Raw genomic sequence first — 26,597 nt, forward strand, 5'->3', positions numbered from 1 at the left:
GTGGCAACTTTCAGAGATTTATGTACCTGGATGCCGAGATCTCTCTGTTCATCTACACTACCAAGAATCTTGCCATTAGCCCAGTACTCTGCATTCCAGTTACTCCTTCCAAAGTGAACCACCTCACACTTTTCCGCATTAAATTCCATCTGCCACCTCTCAGCCCAGCTCTGCAGCTTATCTATGTCCCTCTGTATCCTATAACATCCTTCAGCACTATCCACAACTCCACCGACCTTTGTGTCATCTGCAAATTTACTAACCCATCCTTCTACACCCTCTTCCAGGTCATTTATAAAAATGACAAACAACAGTGGCCCCAAAACAGATCCTTGCGGTACACCACTAGTAACTGAACTCCAGGATGAACATTTGCCATCAACCACCACCCTCTGTCTTCTTTCAACTAGCCAATTACTGATCCAAACCGCTAAATTACCTTCAATCCCATACTTCCTTATTTTCTGCAATGAAGGGCAATAGAAGGGCAGCACGGTGGCCTAGTGGTTAGCACAACTGCCTCACGGCGCTGAGGTCCCAGGTTCGATCCCGGCTCTGGGTCACTGTCCGTGTGGAGTTTGCACATTCTCCCCGTGTCTGCGTGGGTTTCGCCCCCACAACCCAAAAATGTGCAGAGTAGGTGAATTGGGCACACTAAATTGCCCCTTAATTGGAAAAAATAATTGGCTAATCTAAATTTATAAAAAAAAAATGAAGGGCAATAGTGGAGAGGGGAGGTGAGATGGGGGGTGGTCTATTGGGGGGGGGGGGGGGCGGGAGAGAGAGAGAGACAGGGAGAGGCCAGGATGGGATAGATGAGGGATGAGATCACAGACTAATGTTGTGCCAAAAAATCTGACTCATTGACCCCGTGTTGACGTGGAAACTATTTGCAATCGCTTTGTTCAAAGTCATTGTCTTAATTGTGTTTCCACATTGTCCCCACAGAAAACACACTCAATTTAGAAAGCAGGGAATAGCCTAATTGATCAGGAGGTGATAAATAACACACGATTGGTTACTCTGGAAATAGGCGGCTCCACCAGTGTTAACGCCAGGATCTCTGCACCCTGGCCTCCCAGAGGGCTACTTGCCTGGTGGGTGTGTGAGAGAGAAATACTCATCACTAATACCCTGCAGTGAATGAAATCCAGTAATGTGGGGTTACGGCTGGAATAGTTTTGCTCAGGGTGGGACCCAGGAATTTACTAGCATCCAGGGAGGGGCTCGGCATGAATACTCATTCCTCAGTCCTGGGCGGGATTTCCAGCCACAAAAATGGGAGATAATTATTGGTTGGGTTTATAATGAAGGTTTGAGGTTACAGACTGTCTGAGGTGAAGGCAGTTCTTGCAGGGAGGAAGCCTCGCTCAACAGATTGCCAAATGCTGTTTTGTCAGGGAGGAGGAGTGGCTGAGGGGGGAGAATTAGGGGGCAGGGGCAGGGGCGGTGGAGGGGCATTTGCACTGTGCACAGGGAAGCCCACTCATTAATTGGGGACTGAGGTGATGTTTAACTGTGCGAGCGACACAACCCAATGATTTATTATCGTCCTCCTTGTTAAGAAATTTCCTGCTGGTAAACTCCCAATACTCGCTGCAACCGAGCCCCGAACCAAAGCCGCAAAAGATGGTCAAAGAGCGAGATTGTTGCAGAGCAAGCCCCAGGCCAGCCTGCAGCGCTAATGTGGCTAAACTGGGAAGTCCTTGCATGTTAGACTCACATGCACAGGGTCTGGAGGCAAAAATATGAACCCGGTGACACGCAACGCACCTTAGATTCACGCACATCCCATAATTTATATACCCTGCTGTATATTTATTGTGCAATCTTCTGGTATTCTCCTGTAATCAGCAGTCTCGCTGCAACAATAACCTTCCAATTATCACAAGTAATGTCTCTACCTGTCTGCAGCGTTTCCAGCTGTGTCTCAATGAACACACACACACCTCAGAGTCAGCGCACAGGTCCAGCTCCGCCAAATGGAGGGCAAAACCAGATCATTCTCGCAGTGTATACTGAGGAAGTGCTGCACTGTCAGGGGGTCAGAACTGAGGGAGTGCTTCACTGTCGGAGGGTCAGTACTGAGGGAGTGCTTCACTGTCGGAGGGTCAGTACTGAGGGAGTGCTTCACTGTCGGAGGGTCAGCACTGAGGGAGTGCTGCACTGTCAGGGGGTCAGAACTGAGGGAGTGCTTCACTGTCGGAGGGTCAGTACTGAGGGAGCGCTACACTGTCAGAGGGTCAGTACTGAGGGAGCGCTGCACTGTCAGAGGGTCAGTACTGAGGGAGTGCCGCACTGTCAGAGGGCCAGTACTGAGGGAGTGCTGCCCTGTCAGAGGGCCAGTACTGAGGGAGTGCTGCCCTGTCAGAGGGCCAGTACTGAGGGAGTGCTTCACTGTCGGAGGGTCAGTACTGAGAGAGGGCTACAATGTCAGAGAGTCAGTACTTTTTTTAAAATTTAGAGTGCTCAATTACTTTTTTTTCCAATTAAGGAGTAATTTAGCGTGGCCAATCCACCTACCCTGCACATTTTTGGGTTGTGAAACCCACGCAAACGCGGGGAGAATGTGCAAACTCCACACGGACAGTGACCCAGTGCCAGGATCGAACCTGGGACCTCAGCGCCGTGACGTAGCAATGCTAACCACTGCGCCCTAGGTCAGTACTGAGGGAGTGCTGCGATGTCAGACCGCCAGTACAGAGGGAGTGCTGCACTGTCAGAGTGCCAGTACAGAGGGAGTGTTGTACTATCAGAGGGTCAGTACTGAGGGAGTGCTGCACTGTCAGAGGGTCAGTACTGAGGGAGTGCTGCACTGTCAGAGGGTCAGTGCTGAGGGAGTGCTGCACTGTCAGAGGGTCAGTATTGAGGGAGTGCTGCACTGTCAGAGGGTCAGTACTGAGGGAGTGCTGCACTGTCAGAGGGTCAGTACTGAGGGAGTGCTGCACTGTCAGAGGGTCAGTACTGAGGGAGTGCTGCACTGTCAGAGGGTCAGTGCTGAGGGAGTGCTGCACTGTCAGAGGGTCAGTATTGAGGGAGTGCTGCACGGTCAGAGTCAGTACTGAGGGAGCGCTGCACTGTCAGAGGGTCAGTACTGAGGGAGTGCTGCACTGTCAGAGGGTCAGTACTGAGGGAGTGCTGCACTGTCAGAGGGTCAGTACTGAGGGAGTGCTGCACTGTCAGAGGGTCAGTACTGAGGGAGTGCTGCACTGTCAGAGGGTCAGCACTGAGGGAGTGCTGCACTGTCAGAGGGTCAGTACTGAGGGAGTGCCGCACTGTCAGAGGGTCAGTACTGAGGGAGTGCCGCACTGTCAGAGGATTAGTGCTGAGGGAGTGCTGCACTGTCGGAGGGTCAGTACTGAGTGTTGGAACCAACAATTCTACGGACACGTGCTTGTAGGATTAGAATAGCGGTTTTAATATACTCACAACAGACGCAGCCGGTTAGCCATTGAACTTTCAGTGAACTGGCCGGCTGACCATGTGGCAGCGACATTTATACAGCAGCTTGCGGGGGAGGAGTCCTGGGCAGAGCCAAGGGATAAGCCCGATACAACTCGAGCATTCCCAGAGCTATTCCCCCTGGAGGACAGGTAGTGCAACTGCACTTACAATACAGACACATCTATATACAGATTATAATCCGGTGTGAATTACATTCACCACATTCACCCCCTGTGAAAAAATCGAGTCCAGCAGGGGTGGTGGCTCACAGAGTTAGTCTGTCCAGTGGATGAATTGTTCTTTTCGATCTGCGGAGCACCGGGGTTGCAGCCTCTTGCAGTGGCTGGGTGGGTGTTGAGAGCTGGGGTACGATGGCAGACTCTGGGGCGGGTCCCGTCCGAACTTTATACACCTCTGGCTCGACCGGAGACTGGGGGCGCTGGGGGCGGGTTGGTTCTGGCGCATGGAACCGGTGGGGTGAGCTTGCGGAACCGGTGGGGTGAGCTTGCGGAATCGGGGGCGGCAGCATAGGGAACGGGGTAAGGGGTTCCTCAGCGGGAGTAGGGGGGGGGCTGGATCCAGCGGGTGCCAGGTCCCGAAGGGATACCGTGTCCTGGCGACCGTCCGGGAACTCCACAAATGCGTACTGGGGGTTGGAATGGAGGAGGTGCACCTTTTCAACAAGGGGGTCAGTTTTGTGCCCCCTGACGTGCTTCCTCAGGAGAACCGGGCCTGGTGTCCTCAGCCACGCCGGAAGTGAGACTCCCGTGGTAGTACCCCTAGAAAAAATGAAGAGTCGCTCATGAGGGGTTTGATTTGTAGCTGTACAGAGGAGGGATCTGATTGCGTGGAGCGCGTCTGGGAGGACATCTTGCCATTGGGAAACTTGGAGTTTTCTAGACCGGACGGTCAGTAGGACGGTCTTCCAGACCGTCGCGTTCTCCCTCTCCACCTGCCCGTTCCCCCTGGGGTTGTAACTGGTAGTCCTGCTCGAGGCGATGCCCTTGTTGAGCAGGTACTAACGCAGCTCGTCGCTCATAAAGGACGAACCCCGGTCGCTGTGCACGTAGCTGGGGAAACCGAACAGGGTGAAGACACTATGCAGGGCCCTAATGACTGTGAGGGAGGTCATGTCGGGGCACGGAATGGCAAAAGGGAATCGGGAGAACTCGTCGATGATGTTGAGGAAATAAATTTTCTTGTTAGTTGAGGGGAGTGGCCCTTTGAAATCGATCGCAAGGCGTTCAAAGGGCCTAGAAGCCTTGACCAGGTGGACCCTGTCTGGTCTATAGAAGTGCGGTTTGCACTCTGCACAGATCGGGCAGTCCCTGGTGACCGCTTTTACCTCCTCAGTGGAGAAAGGCAGGTTTTGGGCTCTGATGCAGTGGGCGAGCCGGGTGACCCCTGGATGGCAGAGATCCACGTGGATGGCTTTCAGACGGCTGATCTGCGCGCTGGCCCCGCGGGATAGGGCATCCGAGGGCTCGTTGAGCTTCCCCGGTCGATATTTAATATCATAACTATAGGTGGAGAGTTCGATCCTCCACCGAAGGATTTTATCATTTTTTATTTTGCCCCTTTGCGAGTTGTCAAACATAAAGGCAACTGATCGTTGGTCGGTGATGAGGGCAAACCTCCTACCTGTGAGGAAGTGCCTCCAGTGACGAACAGCCTCCACGATGGCTTGTGCTTCGTTCTCGACTGAGGAGTGTCGGAGTTCTGAAGCGGATAGGGTACGGGAGAAAAATGCAACGGGCCTCTCTGCCTGATTTAAAGTGGCTGCTAGAGCTACCTCTGAGGCGTTGCTCTCAACCTGAAAGGGAGTAGATTCATCCACCGCCCACATGGCTGCTTTGGCGATGTCCTCCTTGATGCAGCTGAAGGCCTGGCGCGCCTCAGCTGACAGGGGAAATCGTGTGGCCTTAAAGAGTGGGCGGGCTTTGTCCGCATATTGAGAGACCCACTGGGTGTAGTATGAGAAGAACCCCAAGCACCGGTTGAGGGCCTTGGGGCAATGAGGGAGGGGGAGTTCTAAGAGCATGCGGTCCGGGTCTGGGCCCAGGACTCCGTTCTCCACGACGTAGCCGAGGATGGCCAGTCTGTTTGTGCGGAAAACGCATTTCTCCTTGTTATAAGTGAGATTTAATTTCTGTGCCGTTTGGAGAAAACGGTGGAGGTTGGCGTCGTGGTCCTGCTGGTCATAGCCGCAGATGGTAACATTGTCCAGATACGGAAACATGGCCCTCAGCCTGTACTGGTCTACCATTCGGTCCATTGCTCGTTGGAACACCGAAACCCCGTTAGTGACGCTGAAAGGGACTCGGAGGAAATGGAAGAGGCGGCCATCGGCCTCGAACGCCATGTAGTGGCGGTCCTCCGGGCGGATTGGGAGCTGGTGGTATGCAGACTTCAGATCCACCGTGGAAAATAGCCGATATTGGGCGATCTGATTAACCATGTCTACAATTCTGGGGAGGGGATACGCGTCTAGGAGCGTAAAGCGATTTATGGTCTGGCTATAGTCGACGACCGTGCAAAATTTTTCCCTGGTCTTGACGACCACCACCTGAGCTCTCCAGGGACTATTACTGGCCTCTATGATCCCCTCACTGAGCAGCCGTCGGACCTCCGAACGGATAAAGACCTTATCCTGTAGGCTGTAGCGCCTGCTGCGAGTAGCTACTGGCTTGCAATCTGGAGTGAGATTGGCGAAGAGCGGAGGGAGGGAGATGCGCAGCGTGGTTAGGCTGCAGATAGTGAGTGGGGGCAGGGGCCCGCCAAAGCTGAGGGTGAGGCTCTTGAGGTTGCACTGGAAATCCAGGCCTAATAAGAGTGGCGCGCAGAGGTCGGGCAGGACATAAAGTTTAAATTTAGAATAACTAGCGCCTCGTATTGTGAGCGTAGCAACGGTGCGTCCTTGCATTTGGACTGAGTGGGAGCCCGAAGCGAAGGCGATAGTTTGGCTCACCGGAAAAATAGAAAGCGAACAGCGTCTCACCAGCTCTGGATGTATAAAGCTCTCGGTGCTCCCGGAGTCAAAGAGGCATGGCGTGCTGTACCCGTTGATCTGGACCTCCGCCATCGAACTTCGTAGGTGTTTGGGACGGGATTGATCCAGGGTGACTGCGCTGAGTTGCAGGTAGTCGGCGACTCGATCAGCTGTGCTGGAGTGGCCCCGTGATGACTGCCCTCTGAGTTCATAGTCGTCGAGGTGAGTTTCAGAGTTTGATGGATCCCAAGATGGCTGCCCCCATGAGTCACACATGGCCGGCCTCATGGAGGAGGATTGCCAAGATGGCCGCCCCCATGAGTCGCACATGTTGGGTGGGGGCGGAGTCGGCATACAGTCTGCAGCATTTTGTGGCCTGCAGGCCTGTGAATTCAGGGAACGAGTGCTTTGAGCCATGGGAGGGTTAGAGGCTGGGGCTTTCTTCGCCAGACACACTCTGGCATAGTGTCCTTTTCGCCCGCAGCTGCTGCAGGTCGCGTTACGGGCCGGGCAGTGCTGCATCGGGTGCTGGCTTTGGCCACAGAAATGGCAGGCTGGGGCAGCTGAGTAGCTGGCTGGGGCAGCTGAGTAGCTGGCTGGAGCAGCTGAGTAACTGGCTTTGGCAGCGTGGTAGCTGGGGGGCCGTGCGGCACAGGCTTGGGGGGACTGTTGGTCGGGGGTCCACGATGAGGTCGCGGGGTCCGCGGGAAATGAGGTGAGGCTGCGGAAGGAAACTTCCATAGTAGTAGCAGCCTCCACAGTAGTGTCTAAGTCCTGGGCCCCATTTTCTAGCAGTCTTTGGCGCACATAGTTAGATCTAAGGCCCGCCACGAAAACGTCCCGCACAGCAAGCTCCCTATGTTCAGCCGCGGTCACGGCTTGATAATTACAGTCATTGGAAAGATTGTTCAATTCCCTTACAAACCCGGCTAGCGTTTCTGTAGGCCGCTGACGGCGAGTCGTAAACACGTGGCGTGCATAAACCTCGTTCATGGGCCTAACGTACATTTTGTCCAATATTGCCAGCGCCGCGGTGTAGGAACCGGCCAGGTTTAGCTGTGTGGAGATTCTGTGGCTTACCCTCGGTTAGCTGAGTTTTTGTTCCTCCGTTGTTCCGGCGGTGCTGGCTTCTGCCAGGTAGGCTTTAAAACATCTCAGCCAGTGGGGAAAAATTTCCTTAGCCTCTGCATCCTGTGGGTCGAGTTCTAGGCGTCCGGGCTTGAGGGCTGCTTCCATGATTTCTTCGACTGTTTCCTGTGCATATTAAATTGTTGGAACCAACAAATCTACGGACACGTGCTTGTAGGATTAGAATAGCGGTTTTAATATACTCACAACAGACGCAGCCGGTTAGCCACTGAACTTTCAGTGAACTGGCCGGCTGACCATGTGGCAGTGACATTTATACAGCAGCTTGCGGGGGAGGAGTCCTGGGCAGAGCCAAGGGATAAGCCCGATACAACTCGAGCATTCCCAGAGCTACTCCCCCTGGAGGACAGGTAGTGCAACTGCACTTACAATGCAGACACATCTATATACAGATTCTAATCCGGTGTGAATTACATTCACCACACTGAGGGAGTGTTGCACTGTCAGAGGGTCAGTACTGAGGGAGTGCTGCACTGTCAGAGGGTCAGTATTGAGGCAGTGCTGCACTGTCAGAGGGTCAGTATTGAGGCAGCGCTGCACTGTCAGAGGGTCAGTGCTGAGGGACTGCTGCACTGTCAGAGGGTCAGTACTGAGGGAGTGCTGCACTGTCAGAGGGTCAGTACTGAGGGAGTGCTGCACTGTCAGAGGGTCAGTATTGAGGCAGTGCTGCACTGTCAGAGGGTCAGTATTGAGGCAGTGCTGCACTGTCAGAGGGTCAGTATTGAGGCAGTGCTGCACTGTCAGAGGGTCAGTACTGAGGGAGTGCTGCACTGTCAGAGGGTCAGTACTGAGGGAGTGCTGCACTGTCAGAGGGTCAGTACTGAGGCAGTGCTGCACTGTCAGAGGGTCAGTACTGAGGGAGTGCTGCCCTGTCAGAGGGTCAGTACTGAGGGAGTGCTGCACTGTCAGAGGGTCAGTATTGAAGCAGTGCTGCACTGTCAGAGGGTCAGTACTGAGGGAGTGCTGCACTGTCAGAGGGTCAGTACTGAGGGAGTGCCGCACTGTCAGAGGGTCAGTACTGAGGGACTGCTGCACTGTCAGAGGGTCAGTATTGAAGCAGTGCTGCACTGTCAAAGGGTTAGTGCTGAGGGAGTGTCTTTAATTAAATCCAGAGTACTGTCAGGTGGAAATGTTTTTCTGGGTGTCTTGAAGCCAATATTTGTCCCTAAATCAGAAAACATTTAAATTAATAATTTCACAAAATCCAACATCTAACTATTTTCTGAAGACAGCTGTTGGATCGTAATGCTTAGAGAACTCATGTTCCTTCTGAAAGTGGAGATGTTACCTGGAGCGATTTCCCACTCAGTTGTTTTATGGTGCAAAGTAGAGACCGTCCAAACTGTCAGTTTTAATCTTTTCTCTTTCTGCAGTATCAGAAAGACCCCAATGCTGTCGATCGTATCATGAGGGATTTGGACATAAACCGAGATGGGCAGGTGGATTTCCAGGAGTTTATTCATTTGGTGACAGCACTTACCATTGCCTGCAACGAGTTCTTTGTGGAGCTCCTGAAGAAACAGGGCAAGTTGTGACGAGTAGAATGAAGGGGCCAATCTTGTACTGAATGTGTGCTATGCAAACTGTTTATGCTGAATCGTTATTGTAAATGCTCAAACACTGGACATTGTTCCTGTAGTTTCAATAAAGGTGACTTTGGACTGACTGCTTGGCTTTTTTCATTTCAATCACTACTTCAGTGGTTCACAATAGTTTGAAGTTCAACAACCTGTATTGATGTATCACCTAATGTAGCAAAACATCCTGATGCCCTTCACTGAGTGATTGTCAAACACAATCTGACTATAGAGCCACAGAAGGTAAAAGTGACAAAATCCTGGTCAGAGGCAGTTTTAGGGAACATCTTAAAGGAGGAGAGAAAAATAGAGTGAGCCAGACAGAGAGAGAGAGTAGGACAGAGACTGGCAGACAGAGAGAGAAACAGACACGGAGGGGGACTGGAGGAGGTTACAGAAATAAGGAGGATTGTAGGGTCTGAAGCGGATTATAAATAAAAGGGAGGATTGTAGGCTGGAGGAGGTTACAGAGATAGAGAGGGTTAGAGGAGGTTACAGAGATAGAGAGGGCTAGAGGAGGTTACAGCGATAGAGAGGGCTAGAGGAGGTTACAGAGATAGAGAGGGCTAGAGGAGGTTACAGAGATAGAGAGGGCTAGAGGAGGTTACAGAGATAGAGAGGGCTAGAGGAGGTTACAGAGATAGAGAGGGCTAGAGGAGGTTACAGAGATAGAGAGGGCTAGAGGAGGTTACAGAGATAGAGAGGGCTAGAGGAGGTTACAGAGATAGAGAGGGCTAGAGGAGGTTACAGAGATAGAGAGGGCTAGAGGAGGTTACAGAGATAGAGAGGGCTAGAGGAGGTTACAGAGATAGAGAGGGCTAGAGGAGGTTACAGAGATAGAGAGGGCCAGAGGAGGTTACAGAGATAGAGAGGGCCAGAGGAGGTTACAGAGATAGAGAGGGCTAGAGGAGGTTACAGAGATAGAGAGGGCTAGAGGAGGTTACAGAGATAAGGGAGGATTGCCGGGACGGGCCAGAGGAGGTTACGGAGACATTTTAAAATAAATTTAGAGCATACAATATTTTTTTCTAATTAAAGGCAATTTAGTGTGGCCAATCCACCTACCCTGAACATCTTATTGGGTTATCATAGATTATACAATTTACAATGCAGGAGGCCGCCATTCGGCCCATCGAGTCTGCACCGGCTCTTTGAAAGAGCACCCTACCCAAGCCCACACCTCCGCCCCATCCCCATAACCCAGTAACCCCACCCAACACTAAGGGCAATTTTGGACACTAAGGGCAATTTAGCATGGCCAATCCACCTAACCTGCACATCTTTGGACTGTGGGAGGAAGCCGGAGCACCTGGAGGAAACCCACGCAAACACAAGGAGAACGGGTTGTGGGGGTGAGACCCATGGAGAATGTGCAAACTCCACACGGACAGTGATCCAGGGCTGGGATCCTCAGCACCGTGAGACAGCAGTGCTAACCACTGCCACACCGTGCCGCCACGAGGAGGTTACAGAATAAAGGAAGGTTGTTGGGACGGAAGGAGGTTACAGAGATAAGGAGATTTGTAGGGTTGGAGGAGGTTAAAGAGATAGGGTTGTAGGGCTGGAGGAGACTACAATGATCGGAAGGGTCGTAGGGGCTTGAGCAGATTATAGATATAGGGTTGGATTGTAGAGTTGGAGGAGGTTACAGTGATAGGGAGGGTCATCAGGGCTGGAGGAGGTTACAGAGATAGGGAGGGTCATCAGGGCTGGAGGAGGTTAAAGAGATAGGGCTGTCGGAGGTTATAGAGATAGGGAGGGCTGTCGGAGGTTATAGAGATAGGGAGGGCTGTCGGACTGGAGGAGGTTACAGTGCAGCACTTGCAATGCCAACAGAACAAGGCCCATCATAGCAACAAGGACAGTCTGTTAAACAGCATCTCTGGAAAAGTCAAAGATAATTCATATCCCCTTGTGAAGGAATCTGTATTTGCAAAGAAATTAAATGGAGTCAGAAATACTATGGAGAAATTATGATGGGGAACTTTGAGCACCCTTTTGCGAAGCATTTGTTCAAAGGGAAGATGGTAGAAAGAGTTCAAAGGATTTTAGGAAAATTTTCTACAGCGGCATATGTTTCCAACTTGGAAGGAGGCACTGCCATACCTGGATTTGGGAATGAGGAGCATCGGGTGGATTAAATGTCAGTAGGAAAACATTTAAGAAACAGTGATAATTGTAACCTAACATTGCAGAGGTACGGTGGCACAATGGTTAGTACTGTTGTTTCACGGCACCAAGGACCCGGGTTCGATCCCGGCCCCGGGTCACTGGCCGTGTGGAGTTTGCACATTCTCCCCATGCCAGTGTGTGCCTGGGTCTCACCCCCACAACCCAAAGACATGCAGGGTAGGTGGACTGGCTAAATTGCCCTTTAGTTGGAAAATAAGAATTGGGTACTCTAAATGTATTTTTTAATTTAAAAAAAAAATTGTGACATAAGGTTTAGGTTGGTTATGGAAAAGGGCAAAGAACAATCCAGAGTAAATATTTTTTTTGTGTTCATGCACAAGCTGTGGGCGTCGCTGGCTCGACTAGCTTTTAGTGCCCATCCCTGACTGTCCCTTAAGTGGGGAGGGAGTTCCAGGATTTTGAACCAGTGAATTTGGAGAGGGCCAATTTTAATAATAATAATCTTTATCATCACAAGTAGGCTTACATTAATACTGCAATGAAGTTACCGTGAAAAGCCCCTAGTCGCCACGCTCTGGCGCTTGTTCGGGTACATGGAGGGAGAATTCAGAATGTCCAAATTACCTAACAGCATGTCTTTCGGGATTTGTGGGAGGAAACCGGAGCAAAACCACGCAGACAAGGGGAGAATGTGGAGACTCCGCACAGGCAGTGACCCAAGCCGGGAATCGAACCTGGGACCCTGCAGTGAAGTAACAGTGCTAACCATTGTGCTGCATGCCGCCTGGATAGGGCAAGAACAAATCTAGCAAGGCTAAATTGGGGTTTGACAGGGTAGTGTCTCCTCAGCCTGACAGATTGGTGGGGGTCTGGGTAAGGAAGGCAGATTTCCTTCCCTAATGGCCAAGTGTGAGCCTGTTGGGCTCTGGTAACAATCCAATTGCTTCGAGATTACTTTCAGAGACCAGAGTTATTTTTAAAACCTGAATTTATATCTGCAAACTGCTCACGAGATTTCAATTTATATTTCTCTGGATTATTAGGCAGGCCACTGGACTGGCTGGTTCAAATAACCACTAAACCACTGTACCCAGGGTTAACGAGGTAATAACTCCCAGACAAAGATATATCTTTAAAAAAAAAATTTAGAGTACCCAATTTGTTTTTTCCAATTAAGGTCATTAGGATATATATTTGTGGGCAGCACGGTGGTACAGTGGGTTAGCCCTGCTGCCTCACGCCGCCGAGGTCCCAGGTTAGATCCCGGCTCTGGGTCACTGTGTGTGTGGAGTTTGCACATTCTCCCCATGTTTGCGTGGGTTTCGCATTAAGGGGCAATTTAGTGTGGCCAATCCACCTAACCTGCACATCTTTGAGTTGTGGGGGCGAAACCCACGCAAACACGGGGAGAATGTGCAAACTCCACACAGACAGTGACCCAGAGCCGGGATCTAACCTGGGACCTCGGCGCCCTGAGGCAGCAGGGCTAACCCACTGTACCACCATGCTGCCCACAAATATATATCTTAATGACCTGGACTTGCATTAACACAGCAACGTTTCAAAGTTGTCAGCTGACACAGGTTTCAGCGACGTCGTCCACAGCGTAGAGGGTTGTAACTGGTTTGAGGGGGACAGAGAAATTGGCAAGATGGGCAGAAATATGGCAAATAAAATCAAACTCGGAAGAGTGAAGCATTGCAATTAGTGGAAGCAATGAGGGAAAGGCAATACAAACTAAACGGTACAATCTGCAATAGGATGCACGGAGAGAGGAAACGCTAAAATTGAATCTGGGATGAACACTTCAGAGTATGAGCGAGAAACGCCTCACGAGAAAAGAAGGTTATGGGAAGATTTGATCGAGGTGTTCAAAATCATAAGGGATTTTGGTAAGAGTAAATAAACAGGGCTAAAGAGCTGGCTTTTAAAGCACACCAAAGCAGGCCAGCAGCACGGTTCAATTCCCGCACCTGCCTCCCCGAACAGGCGCCGGAATGTGGTGACTAGGGGCTTTTCACAGTAACTTCATTTGAAGCCTACTTGTGACAATAAGCGATTTTCATTTCATTTCATAAGGGGAAACTGTTTCCAGTGACAGGAGGGTCAGAAACCAGAAGGACACAATTGAAAATGATTGTCAAAAGGACCAGGGGTGACAGGAGGAAACAATACTTACCAAGCGATGTTGCTGTGACCTGGAAGGCATTGCCTGGAAGGGACATGCGGGGAGATTCAATCGGGACTTTCAAAATACTCGAAGGGCGATAGGAGTGGGAATGATTGGACTGTTCTTTAAAGAGCCAGAACGGGCATTGGTGGGATGAAAGGCCTCATTCTGAGCCGCAAGATTCTCTGAGCCTCTGCTGGCCGGTGAACAGTACAGGAGCTGTGTGGAGACTGAATGTGAGTCACACGCTCAGACACGTCCTCCCCACAGGCATGGAATTCGGGAATGATCTCTAATTACTTGCTTGAGAAAGACAAGCAAGATGAAACCCTGTTGACACTCCGTTGGAATCCTGGCTTCCTGCTCCGGGAGTCTCAATTGCCCAGATAAAGACCTGGAGGACTGTGGGTCCTATCGACCAATTGCGTATCTAAACATGGATGTAAAGTTGGTGGTCAAGGTGTTGGCGATACACCTGGCTAACAGCACAGGACCAGAGAGGGTCTGTAAAGGGGCAGCACTTATCGTCAAATATCAGAAGATTGTTAAATGTGGTGACAAAGCGTGTGGGGCCAGGAAAGGAGGTGATAATATCTATGGACACAAAAAAGGCTTTAGATCGGGTTGAGTGGGAGTATTTTTTTGAATTATTAGGGCGGTTCGGTCTTGGGCCAGGGTCATTGGCTGGATTAGAATGTTATATAGAGCCCCAACAGCAAGTGTGCATACAAACTCTATTAGTTTGGGTTATTTTAGTTTGCAGCGAGGAACAATGCAGGGATGTCCACCATTCCCGTTGCTCTTCGCATGGTGATTGAGCCACTGAGGGCATTGACAGAGTGGAGAGGAATGGAGTATGTCACAGACCCGATTCCCAGTATAGGCCGGATTCTGGGGATACTGACGAAATTCGGCTCATTCTCGGGTATAAGCTTAACAGGGGAAAGAGTGAAGTACTCCTGGGCAATGCTCAGATACAGGGGAGGAGTTTAGAGATACTGCCTTTTTGGCTGGTTAGAATGCACTTCCGGTATCTATGAATCCAGGTGGCACATAATTGGGCACAGCTACATAAATTAAACCTGCCCAATAGGTGCAGTGAGACTTTAAGAAATGGAATGTCCTCCCATTGTCATTGGCGGGACGGATCCAGACTGTGAAGATGGTGGGCCTCCCAAAGTTTCGTTTGTCTTTCAGTATCGCCTGATCTTTTTTTTTTAATTTTTTAATTTTTAAAAATAAATTTAGAATACCCAATTCATTTTCTCCAATTAAGGGGCAATTAAATGTGGCCAATTGACCTACACTGCACATCTTTGGGTTGTGGGGGCAAAATTCACGCAGACACGGGGAGAATGTGCAAACTCCACACGGAGTGTGACCCAGAGCTGGGATCGAACCTGGGACCTCGGCGCCGTGAGGCAGCAGTGCTAATCACTGCGCCACCATGCTGCCCTTCGCCTGATCATCTTGCCCAAATATTTTTAAGAGGGTAAACAGGATTCATACTTTATATGGGTGGGGAGGGACTCTGGTATTTTTGGAGTGGGACAGGCGGTCGGGTGGTTTGGCATTACCGAGTTTGCTGAATTATTATTGGGTGGCGCATGTGAAGGTTCGGAAGTGGGCTGTTCAGGAAAGGTAGGTGTGGAGGCAGATGGAGAGGGCTTCATGCAGGGGACAAGCCTGAGGGCACTGGTATTGGCACCTCTTCCATTCTTGTCAACCAAATACTCTGCATGTCCGGTGGTAGTAGCCACGTTGAGGATCTGGAACCAGCTCAGGCAACATGTTGGTGCTCCAGTTTCCTCCCACAGTCCGAAGATATGCAGGTTAGGTGGATTGGCCATGCTAAGTTGCCCTTAAGAAAGGTTGGGTGGGGTTACGAGGATAGGGCGGAGGTGTGAGCCTCTTTCCAAGAGCCGGTGCAGACTCGATTGACCGAACGGCCTCCTTCTGTACTGTCAATTCTATGATTCTATATTAAGATAAAGGGCATGTCATTGTGGGGTCCGATCTGTAATAATCACAGACTTATCCCAGCAGGGTTGGACTTAACATGTAAGGGATGGGGGTGAGAAGGGATAGAGTGGTTTAGAAATCTTTTCGTGGAAGGAAGATTTGCGGAATTGGAGGAGCTCATGGAGAAATTCCATTTCCCCGAGACTCAGGGGAAATGGGTTCCAGTACCTACAGATAAAGGATTTTCTGAAAATAGAGTTGGCCACATTTCTGTGGTTGCTGTTCCCTTCACTGATTGAACAGGTTGTGTCAGAGTACGAGATTGGAGAGAGCAAGGTCTCTGACATTTATGGATAGCTAATAGAAAGGGAGAAGGCCTCATTGGAACAGATAATGAGGAAATGGGAAGAGGAACTAGGTGGTACCTTTGATGGAGGGATTTGGAGTGAGGCCCGAGGAGGATAAATTCAACTTCCTTGTGTGTGAGGTTAAGTTTAATTCAACATAAGGTGATGCATAGAATGCACATGACAAAGTCACGCCTGAGCCTATTTTTTCCAGAGGTTGAGGATAAATGTGACAATGTTCCAGGGGACTGGCAGATCACCCCCATATATTTTGGTCCTGCCCGAAACTGGAGGAGTTTTGGGAATCCTTTGCGAGGACTACGTCAGAGATTTTAGGGCTGAAAGTGACACTCACTAAGCCCTTGAGTGGCGACATTCGGAGTCTCCAGAGGATCGGAAGTGTAGACGGGGAGAGAGGCTGATGTGTTACCCTTTGCCTCCCTGGTAGCCTGGAGGAGGGTCTTGTTAGGATGGTGAGCCTTGGCGATGCCGACGGCTGTGAGGTGGGTGAATGATTTCCATTTGGAAAAAATAAAGTTTGCCATGAGGGGATCAGAGGAGGGCTTCCACTCGAGTTGGAGGCTGTTCATTTCCTGTCCCTCTATCCCTGCCAGAGTTCTATCCTTATAGTGTAGCTACAAAGTGGGGCAGGTAGAGTTTAAGACAGGGTATTTTGATAAGAAATACTTCTACAAAATTGATTATATTGTGTGTTTTGCATATAAACTCAAAATGCCTTGAATAAATTATGGTTAAAAAAAATTCCAAAATTCCCTGGATGCGGGAAAGGGTCCAGTGGATCGGAAAATGCGAATGCAGCATCTATATTTAAAAAGGGAGAAGAAGAAAGTAGGAAATTATAGACCAGTTAGTTTAAGATCTGTCATTGGGAAGTTGTTAGAATCCACTATTAAGGAAGCTAATAATAGGACATTTAGAAAGTCAAAACGCAATTCATCAGAGTCAGCATGGTCTTATGAAGGATAAATCGTGTTTGACTAATTTGTTAAAGTTCTTCAAAGATGTAACAAGTGGATAATGGGGAGCCTGCAGATGTCATATATCTGGTCTTCCAGAAAGCATTCGACAAGGTCCCGCATAAAAGGTTACAACAAGGGGCGGCACGGTGGTTAGCACCACTGCCTCACGGCACCGAGGTCCCAGGTTTCACAGTGACAGAGACAGGGAGAAGGGGGGATCAGCCAGAGTTCCTGCCCATGATCACTGTTCAGTGATCCCTGGGTGACAGAGCGAGACAGAGTAGGGGAAAAATCAGCCAGAGTTCCTGCCCATGATCACTGTTCAGTGATCCCTGGATTACAGAATGAGGCAGAGAAAGGGGGGAAATCAGCCAGAGTTCCTGCCCATGATCACTGTTCAGTGATCCCTGGATTACAGAATGAGGCAGAGAAAGGGGGGAAATCAGCCAGAGTTCCTGCCCATGATCACTGTTCAGTGATCCCTGGATTACAGAATGAGGCAGAGAAAGGGGGGAAATGAGCCAGAGTTCCTGCCCATGATCACTGTTCAGTGATCCCTGGATTACAGAATGAGGCAGAGAAAGGGGGGAAATCAGCCAGAGTTCCTGCTCACGATCGCTGTTCAGTGATCCCTGGGTGACAGAGGAGGGGGAAGTTAGCCAGAGTTTCTGCTCCTAATCATTTTCCAAGAACAGCTGTTTGGTGCAGGTGAACCAACCAATACTAATCTAAGTCATGAATCTTTTGTCAAAATGAACGAATAATTCAATGCATTTCTCCAAAGTTGTGGGCACTACCATAAACCACACAGGATACACCTGGTGTGTCAACACCTTCAACAAATATTTGTCTCCAGCTGCGCATTATAGGATTATTGAAGAAAAGTAGATCTTTACACAATGCTCATTCATTAGCATCTTCTCTGATGAAAGTCAACACTCCCCGACGCCCAACATGGTAACCAGAGAGGTCACTGAAGCCTGCGGTTGCTCAGGGCGGCCACACAAACTTAAAAAAGCAGCAATTAGAGAACAGATAGAACTCTGGAAGGAATGGAGCAAATTAACGAGGGTGAACATTGACAGGCGATGTCGTGGGACCAAGGGGGCAATTGGGCGCATTTCAGGAGAGATGGGGACTGTGGGACGAGGAAACTCTGGGAGATTGATGCTGCAATCAGAGGGTTAAGATACTACAAGAAAGATGAGTCATTGAGATGAGTCCGTAGGTGTACCTCGAGGGCGTGTTTTTAGGGATGGGGGGGGGGGGGGGGGGGGGGGGGGGGGGGGGGGGATGTTCCTGTGAATCACTGGTGAACAATCCTATCCCACTGGAAATTTGCTCCAATCCAATCACACAATCCTGCATGTGAGCCGGACGCACACCAATCTGCAACAAAATAGGAGGTGATTGACAGGAGGTGGGAGATGAAACTGCTGCATATATTCCAGTTCCAAACCACTGGTGTCATTTCTTTACATCCTGATCATCCATCAGGTGAGTAGACATTAAAATCAAAAACCCAGCAGCTGAAACCGGGAAAGGGGGGGGGGGGGGGGGAGAGCCAGGGTGGGTGCGGAGCAGGAACTGAGTTGTGACTGTTTGCCTCTGGGCTGACTCGCTTTTTCGTTTACTTGGATGTTAAGTTATTTTATATTAAATCTTTATTTTCTGGGCAAGTTTGAACTAGTGTCTACACCTCTTGTGCTGTGGTTATTTGATCCCATCTACGCCCTATCATTTGAACAACATGCCAGTCTCTTGCTTCAATTTGATGTGCCAATAATTCCCATGTTCTGCTTATCCTTTCAGTGCTCCATCCAGATCTCTCATCATGTCCTTTGAACTATCGCAAGTGAATTCTGCTCTACAGACTCTCCTCAAAGTGTTTAAGGAAGCAGCTTCGAAAGACAGTGACAAGAAAACTTTGAACCGCAAGGAGCTCTATGACTTAATCCAAAACCAGCTTCCGTCTATTGTGCAGGTAAGATCCTGCACAAATGTAGGCTCACTTCACTCCACAGCTTCTGCAAGGCTGTCAGCCAACACATCAGTGGGGTGGGAAGGGGCAGGCAGAAGCTGAAGGGGGTCGAGGTCAGACAGAGGGACCAAGATGTGGAGATGCCGGCGTTGGACTGGGGTGAGCACAGTAAGAAGTCTTCCAACACCAGGTTAAAGTCCAACAGGTTTGTTTCAAACACTAGCTTTCGGAGCACTGCTCCTTCCTCAGCCATTCACCTGAGGAAGGAGCAGTGCTCCGAAAGCTAGTGTTTGAAACAAACCAGAGGGACCAAGGGCTGAGGGGTTGGCTGAGGGCAGGGCCGACGGCAGGGGGGGGGGGGGAGGGGGGGGGGGGGGGGGGGGGGGGTGGGGGGGGGAAAGAGGAGTGGGGCCAACGGCGGGGGGGGGGAATAACCAAGGACAGAGGATGTGGGGCAGAGGGGGAGGACCGGGGCTAGAGGACCAAGGTCGAGAGCAGAGGCCGAGGGTGAGGGATTGAAGAATGTTTGGGTGGAGGGGGCGTTTGGGCGGGTTGGGGCAGTTTCCAGGGGGGAAAGGGGAGGGGGGCTGTGCGGTTTGGGGCCAGTTTGGTTAGGGGCTGAGTCTGTTTGGGTTGGCCGATGGGGTCATTTGGGTGGGGTTAAAGGTGGCGGGGTGTGAATATTGTGTGAAGAGTGAGTAGATTTGATGGGCATGTTTCAAACACAATCACCTTCGTTTCTCTCAAAAGGATGATTTTGATGAGCGCTTTGAAGGTTTCTACTCATGTCTGGAAGGTGGCTACAACAGCAAAGTCGATTTTAAAGAGTTCATGTGTCTCTTGGCAACGATCGTGGTTTGCCGCGAGGAACAATCCTAGAAATGAGAACACGTCCGTGTGAAGCCTGTTAAACAGCCAAAAAAAACAATAAAAACTCCTTGAAAAGATCACAACCTCTCTCTGTACTTCTTGTATTAAAGTAAGGAGCATAGCAGGACCCCCCCCCCCCCCCCCCCCCCCCCCCCAACTATGTGCACTATCCCCCACCTTTATTCTTCAATCAGGAGCATGTGTTTTTCTTCACACTTGGGGTGGCTGCCTTAGGAGTGGGGTGGGGTTGAGGATGGGGGTGGTGCTGGGTATTGGGGGGGGCGGGGTGATGGGGCTTAAGGATGGGTGGCTTGGGTTGTAGGGGGTGCCTGGGGATGTTTGTGGGGTACAGGAGTGAGAGGAGCAGTGCAGATAATGGGCCACGCAGTCAAGGCTCCTGTAAACCACAATGCTTCAGGGAGCAGGATCTCAGTTGAGGAAAATGGATGTCTCAGGTACTCATTACCCTCTTCCCCTTCCACTCCCACAAAACCCTGGCGCTGAGAGCAACTCAAACATCCTTCCATCACACTCCGTCAGCCCAGATCCAGAGGGCAATAGCCATATTAGCTGGAGAAGGTGAAGCAGCAATTACTTAACCATTTTCTGCCGCACTGAGTTTGTCCCCTCCCTTCCCACATAATATTCACTTCACCAGAGGCCCCCACCTGCACCCGCACTGACTGCCAAATCACCCCCTCCCTCATTGACTGCCAAATCACTCCCTCCCTCACTGACTGCCAAATCACCCCCTCCCTCACTGACTGCCAAATCACTCCCTCCCTCACTGACTGCCAAATCACTCCCTCCCTCATTGACTGCCAAATCACTCCCTCCCTCACTGACTGCCAAATCACCCCCCCCTCACTGACTGCCAAATCACCGCCTCCCTCACTGACTGCCAAATCACCCCCTCCCTCATTGACTGCCAAATCACTCCCTCCCTCACTGACTGCCAAATCACCCCCCCTCACTGACTGCCAAATCACCCCCCTCACTGACTGCCAAATCACCCCCTCCCTCACTGACTGCCAAATCACCCCCCTCACTGACTGCCAAATCACCCCCTCCCTCATTGACTGCCAAATCACTCCCTCCCTCACTGACTGCCAAATCACCCCCCCTCACTGACTGCCAAATCACCCCCCCCTCACAGACTGCCAAATCACCCCCTCACTGACTGCTAAATCACCCCCCTCACTGACTGCCAAATCACCCCCCCCTCACTGACTGACAAATCATCCCCCCTCACTGGCTGACAAATCAACCCCCCCCTCACTGGCTGCCAAATCACACCCTCCCTCACTGACTGCCAAATCAACCCCCCCTCACTGACTGCCTAATCAACCCCCCCCTTACTGACTGCCAAATCACCCTCTCCCTCACTGACTGCTAAATCACCCCCCTCACTGACTGCCAAATCACCCCCCTGACTGCCAAATCACCCCCCTCACTGACTGCCAAATCACCCCCCCTGACTGCCAAATCACCCCCCCCTCAGACTGCCAAATTACCCCCCCTCACTGACTGCCAAATCACCCCCCTCACTGACTGCCAAATCACCCCCTCCCTCATTGACTGCCAAATCACTCCCTCCCTCACTGACTGCCAAATCACCCCCTCCCTCACTGACTGCCAAATCACCCCCACCCTCACTGACTGCCAAATCACCCCCCTCACTGACTGCTAAATCACCCCCCCTCACTGACTGACAAATCATCCCCCCTCACTGACTGACAAATCATCCCCCCTCACTGACTGAATCATCCCCCCTCACTGACTGAATCATCCCCCCTCACTGACTGCCAAATCACCCCCACCCTCACTGACTGCCAAATCACCCCCTCCCTCACTGACTGCCAAATCACCCCCTCCCTCACTGACTGCCAAATCACCCCCCCTCACAGACTGCCAAATCACCCCCCTCACAGACTGCCAAATCACCCCCCCTCACTGACTGACAAATCACCCCCCCTCACTGACTGACAAATCACCCCCCCCTCACTGACTGACAAATCAACCCCCCCCTCACTGGCTGCCAAATCACACCCTCCCTCACTGACTGCCAAATCAACCCCCCTCACTGACTGCCTAATCACCCCCCCCCCTCACTGACTGCCAAATCACCCCCCTCACTGACTGCCAAATTACCCCCACCTCACTGACTGCCAAATCACCCCCTCCCTCATTGACTGCCAAATCACTCCCCCCCTCACTGACTGCCAAATCACCCCCCTCACTGACTGCCAAATCATCCCCCAGTCACTGACTGCCAAATCACCCCCCCTCACTGACTGACAAATCATCCCCCCTCACTGACTGCCAAATCACCCCCCAGTCACTGACTGCCAAATCACCCCCCTCACTGACTGCCAAATCACCCCCTCACTGACTGCTAAATCACCCCCCCAGTCACTGACTGCCAAATCACCCCCCCCTCACTGACTGACAAATCATCCCCCCTCACTGACTGCCAAATCACCCCCCAGTCACTGACTGACAAATCACCCCCTCACCGACTGACAAATTATCCCCCCTCACTGACTGACAAATCACCCTCCCTCACTGACTGCCAAATCAACCCCCTCACTGACTGCCAAACCAACCCCCCCCCCCCCACTGACTGCCAAATCATCCCCCCTAGTCACTGACTGCCAAATCACCCCCCGACTGACAAATCACCCCCCCTCACTGACTGCCAAATCACCCCCCCCCCCTCACTGACTGCCAAATCACCGCCTGCCAATCTACTGACAGCCTTATCAGGCCCCCACCCACGCCCCTCACAGACTCCCGTACCAGCAAATTGCCAGAGTCCAGGAACAATCCATTTTTCGCTTTTATTATTTTTGAATGAAGCTACAATGTTGTTTTCAGAGTGAGGAACACGGGAATGCAGGGAATTGGAAATGCTGACCCATCTCCTGCTCCACTCCCTCCTCCCCCACCCTCCCCTCTCTGTCCAGCTCTGGGGTTCGAATCAATCTGAAAGAATAATCATCCAGACTCCAAAATAACTTAAAGACTCAGAATTACAAACCCGCAGGAGCCCTCTTCTCTCCCCCCCCCCCGTGGATCAGGACCCTCCAGCCCCTCCCCCACTGTGGATTCGGACCCAGAGCCCCTCCCCCACTGTGGGATTCAGGGCCCAAAGCCCCTCCCCCCACTGTGGATCAGGACCCTCAGCCCCCCCCACGTGGATCAGGACCCTCAGATCCCCACCCCCCCCCCCCCCCCGCCTACTGTGGATCAGGACCCTCAGCCCATCCCCCCCACTGTGGATCAGGACCCTCAGCCCCTCCCCCACTGTGGATCAGGCCCCCCCCCAGCCCTTTCCCCCACTGTGGATCAGGACCCTCAGCCCCTCCCCCACTGTGGATCAGGACCCTCAGCCCCTCCCCCACGGTGGATCAGCCCCCCCCCCCCCCCAGCCCCTTCCCCCACTGTGGATCAGGACCCTCAGCCCCTCCCCCACTGTGGATCAGGCCCCCCCAGCCCCTTCCCCCACTGTGGATCAGGACCCTCAGCCCCTCCCCCACGGTGGATCAGGCCCCCCCCAGCCCCTTCCCCCACTGTGGATCAGGACCCTCAGCCCCTCCCCCACGGTGGATCAGGCCCCCCCCCCCCAGCCCCTTCCCCCACTGTGGATCAGGACCCTCAGCCCCTCCCCCACGGTGGATCAGGCCCCCCCCCCCCCCAGCCCCTTCCCCCACTGTGGATCAGGACCCTCAGCCCCTCCCCCACGGTGGATCAGGACCCTCAGCCCCTCCCCCACGGTGGATCAGGACCCTCAGTCCCTCCCCCACTGTGGATCAGGACCCTCAGTCCTCCCCCCCCCCCCCCCCCCCCCCCCAGTGGCGATCAGGGCCGCCCCTCTTCCACTGTGGATCAGGACCCTCCTCCCCCCCAGTGGTGATCAGGACACCCCCCCCCCCCCCCCATGGAAATCAGGACCCTCCTCCCCTGTGTCAGTGAGGAGAGGGTGTTTTTGAACGGGACAGAAGCAGAGTTTAAAATCGAGAGAGAAAATTTGGGTAAAAGTGACCTCACAAATAACCATCCTCATTACAAAAACAACCAGACGCGGCACAGCATCGACACTTAAAGATTCTCTTTAAACATTGATAATTCCATCGATTCAGGTTATCACAATTAAAATCACATCAACTGTTTCACACACATTAAGAACAAAATGAAAAGTATTCGTTGTAACCAGGCAACATACCAGCAGCTAATCTGCTGCCGAAGGGTTGGTCTCCGTGGCAATATTGTTATCTGGTGCACCCCCACTTTGGGGTGCACGCTCATGGCCTCTTACTCTCCAATATAACTGCAATCAAACTTTTTTAAAATTTCCTCTCCCCGCAACCCCCACCTAGATCAGCCAACGCTGCAGGGTGGGGTAGGGCTGAAGTCCAAACAGTGAATCAGGGGGCCTTTCCCTCCCAAATATAATAAATAAAAACAGAATGCTTCAGTGCTTCTGGTGCTGCTGGGGATGAGAGTTCACACTGACACCCCCACCCCTCCCCACAACAATAAACTGGCACTGAAACTGTGCATGCCATTTAGTGCATCTCAGCATTTCGATTTTTTTTTAAACTTTAAAAAGCAACATCAAAATGCTTGCTAAAGACATCTAAGTTATGTATAAATCTCCTTCCCATCCCCTTATTAACAAGTCACATTACAGCTAGGAGGCTGTAATTCACAGCCCCACGGGGTAAGGATTGGCAGGCGGGCGAGTTCACTTGGCTTTGTGCTCATGTCCGTGATTGGTTGTGTGGCAGAAACTCTGCAGAGTGGCTCGGGAAGCCCTGTGCCTCTGGGCCCCACTCCACAGGAGGACAAAGTGCAGCAGTGACATCAGGAGGCAGAAACTCGGAACTGCACACTCCTCCAAATAATAGCAATCTGGACAAGAGGCATTCCGAACATGGAGCGACGGGACAGACTCCAATCAAGAACTGTCCATGATCTCTCCAAAGTGCAGCCTTCCCCCTTACTGATAGTTTCATCTGGCGGATAGTGCAGTCACTGAGTGTCCACTGCATCGAGCTGTAGGACTGGGCGGCTTTTAATGGGCAACGGTGCGGATTCCTTGCTTGTGGTTCACAGGGTAAGAACCCCATCACCTCCACAGGTCTGGTACTGAGTCTTAAGAGATCAGGAGGCTCTTGGTCTCTGTCCCAGGTCTGTGCTAAGTCAACTGATCTGAGTCACGTGCATCAGGGGAAGGGAGTCAGGAGCCATGTCAGCCAGTGCCCATAGCTGGGGACAGATGAGTCAAACAGGAGTAGTATCAAGAACTCAACATTGGGCCTCAGACAGACAGGTGACCAGCACCGACAGGTCGAGCCACACCAGGTCCTCAAGAAATAACATTTTGATGGAAAGCTTTTTATTTGGCACCAGTTTTCTCCCCTGCCATCCATAAGGCCATTTGGCATCACCCGTAGCATCTTATGGAAGTAGCCATTTGTTCAGGCATCAGGTTAGACAGTGGGTGCCAGAGTGATCATCCATCATGGCAGCCAGTGCACGCCAACCCAATTTTATCCTCATTCGGCATTGCACAAGGATCTTGCCAGTTAAGGTCAGTGGATGATGAACATAAATAGGAGATCCCTCCTTCACTCTGTATCCCATCTTGGCTGAGATCAGCTAACAGACACAGCATGAATCATGGATTTGTGTGACTCAGTAAGTGGCCCAGACATTCAGAGAATCTCTGGCAAACTTTCCACTGGCCACAGGCGATCATTCTGCCTCTCACACACCATTGCTATTTACCATCTTGAAGCTTAAACAAGGCAAGGTAATCCCTTAGTTAAAGATGGTGCGTTTTTAACCTCCTGGAAAATATGCTCCTAAAAAAAAAAAAATAATCTCCTTGGGACAATGAAACCTCCAAACAAGACACTAACTTAAACCTTGGTCTTTCCAGAAGGGAAAGAGCCTGAAACCTCTCCATAATATGCTCACAAAATAATCCCCTGAATTTCAGGCAGTTCATACAAAAACACAATTGTGTGTTTGCTTTGCATTTCCAGACCCTCATCCAGCCTTCTCACTCGGAGGGTAATGTACAGTTATCACTTCATACATAGCACAGCTTCAGAGAAAGTTATACACTCAACAGGGTTCAAGCCAATGTCACTGTGAAGGTCACAAAAGCAGTCGAGTCCTGTGAACTGAGCATAGGTTATTGCGACCAAAAATACCACATCTCCATTCATTGACCATCCTCCACTACAGTAGGAGCCAACTTAGTCCATCTCTGAGCAAGTGGCCGTTTGAGCTTAGAGGCCAGGCTTAGCGTCAGTTTACACACATATTACTTTTAAGCTTCAGTTGGTAGTTTTGACGCAGTTTATATTTACACAGCCTCATCTCTCAGCTACTTGGCTTCCATGCATATCAAGAACCGGAATACGTCCTCTTTTAGACGGGAATACTGAACACTGGGAATAGACTGGAACAAAGCTGCCCAACATCAAGATGCCATGGCTCACAGACAGTCCCAAGATATAATACCACTCAACTGCTGCAAATTGAGAAACGACAGCTTTCAGCAACTTGGTAACTCCTCAAGTTCATTCAACTCTGAACTGTGTGGGTCCTGATGAATTTGAATTGGTGCAGAGTTTGAGCCCTCAGTTGAATGCAGCCACTCCAGAGTTGACTGCTGTCTCAGGCGGGAGCAGACTCCACAGTAACAGGCACTCAGCCTCACGTTTGACTGTTGAGGTCAATGCACAGCTTCCCTAGTCGACAGATTAATAAACCTTCCAATGCATTTTGCGTGTTTCTCGAAGGCTGCACCAGATGGATACTGTGTGCGCAAGGTGAACTGCATCTTCAAGCAGTGATACCCTCTGTTCATTTTCAGGACGGGAGAGTGTGGGGGAGAGGGGGCAACGGCTGGAGACCACATAGGTCATCACTTATCAGTCCTGCTATCTAGCGGTCCAGTTGCTTCAGTCCTTATCCTG

General features: G+C 51.2%; 2 protein-coding genes across 4 annotated transcripts in view; both read left to right on the top strand.

The window, feature by feature from the left end:
* LOC119953455 (protein S100-A1-like) overlaps positions 1 to 9,248 on the top strand; it is a 137,296-nt gene extending 128,048 nt beyond the window's left edge. For all 3 annotated transcript variants that reach the window (XM_038777759.1, XM_038777760.1, XM_038777758.1), the window contains exon 3: positions 8,956 to 9,248. In XM_038777759.1, the coding sequence (XP_038633687.1) occupies positions 8,956 to 9,117 (162 nt within the window). In that variant the 3' untranslated portion in view covers positions 9,118 to 9,248. The remainder of the gene's footprint in view (positions 1 to 8,955) is intronic.
* Positions 9,249 to 18,073: 8,825 nt separating this feature from the next.
* Positions 18,074 to 19,680, top strand: LOC119953402 (protein S100-A1-like). The gene is made up of 3 exons (XM_038777653.1): positions 18,074 to 18,248; positions 18,564 to 18,735; positions 19,483 to 19,680. The coding sequence occupies exons 2-3, from the start codon at positions 18,586 to 18,588 to the stop codon at positions 19,609 to 19,611; spliced, it is 279 nt and encodes a 92-aa protein (XP_038633581.1). The 5' UTR covers positions 18,074 to 18,248; positions 18,564 to 18,585; the 3' UTR covers positions 19,612 to 19,680.
* Positions 19,681 to 26,597: the final 6,917 nt, after the last annotated feature.

This window comes from Scyliorhinus canicula, chromosome 18 (assembly GCF_902713615.1).
Source record: "Scyliorhinus canicula chromosome 18, sScyCan1.1, whole genome shotgun sequence".
NCBI classification, from domain to species: domain Eukaryota; kingdom Metazoa; phylum Chordata; class Chondrichthyes; order Carcharhiniformes; family Scyliorhinidae; genus Scyliorhinus; species Scyliorhinus canicula.

What these genes read in the sequence shown, in the direction of transcription:
- LOC119953402 (XM_038777653.1), top strand. Translation starts at nt 18,586, where the DNA reads ATGTCCTTTGAACTATCGCAAGTGAATTCTGCTCTACAGACTCTCCTC. An exon ending in AGCTTCCGTCTATTGTGCAG is followed by an intron (nt 18,736 to 19,482) that starts GTAAGATCCTGC and finishes TTCTCTCAAAAG; the next exon opens with GATGATTTTGATGAGCGCTT.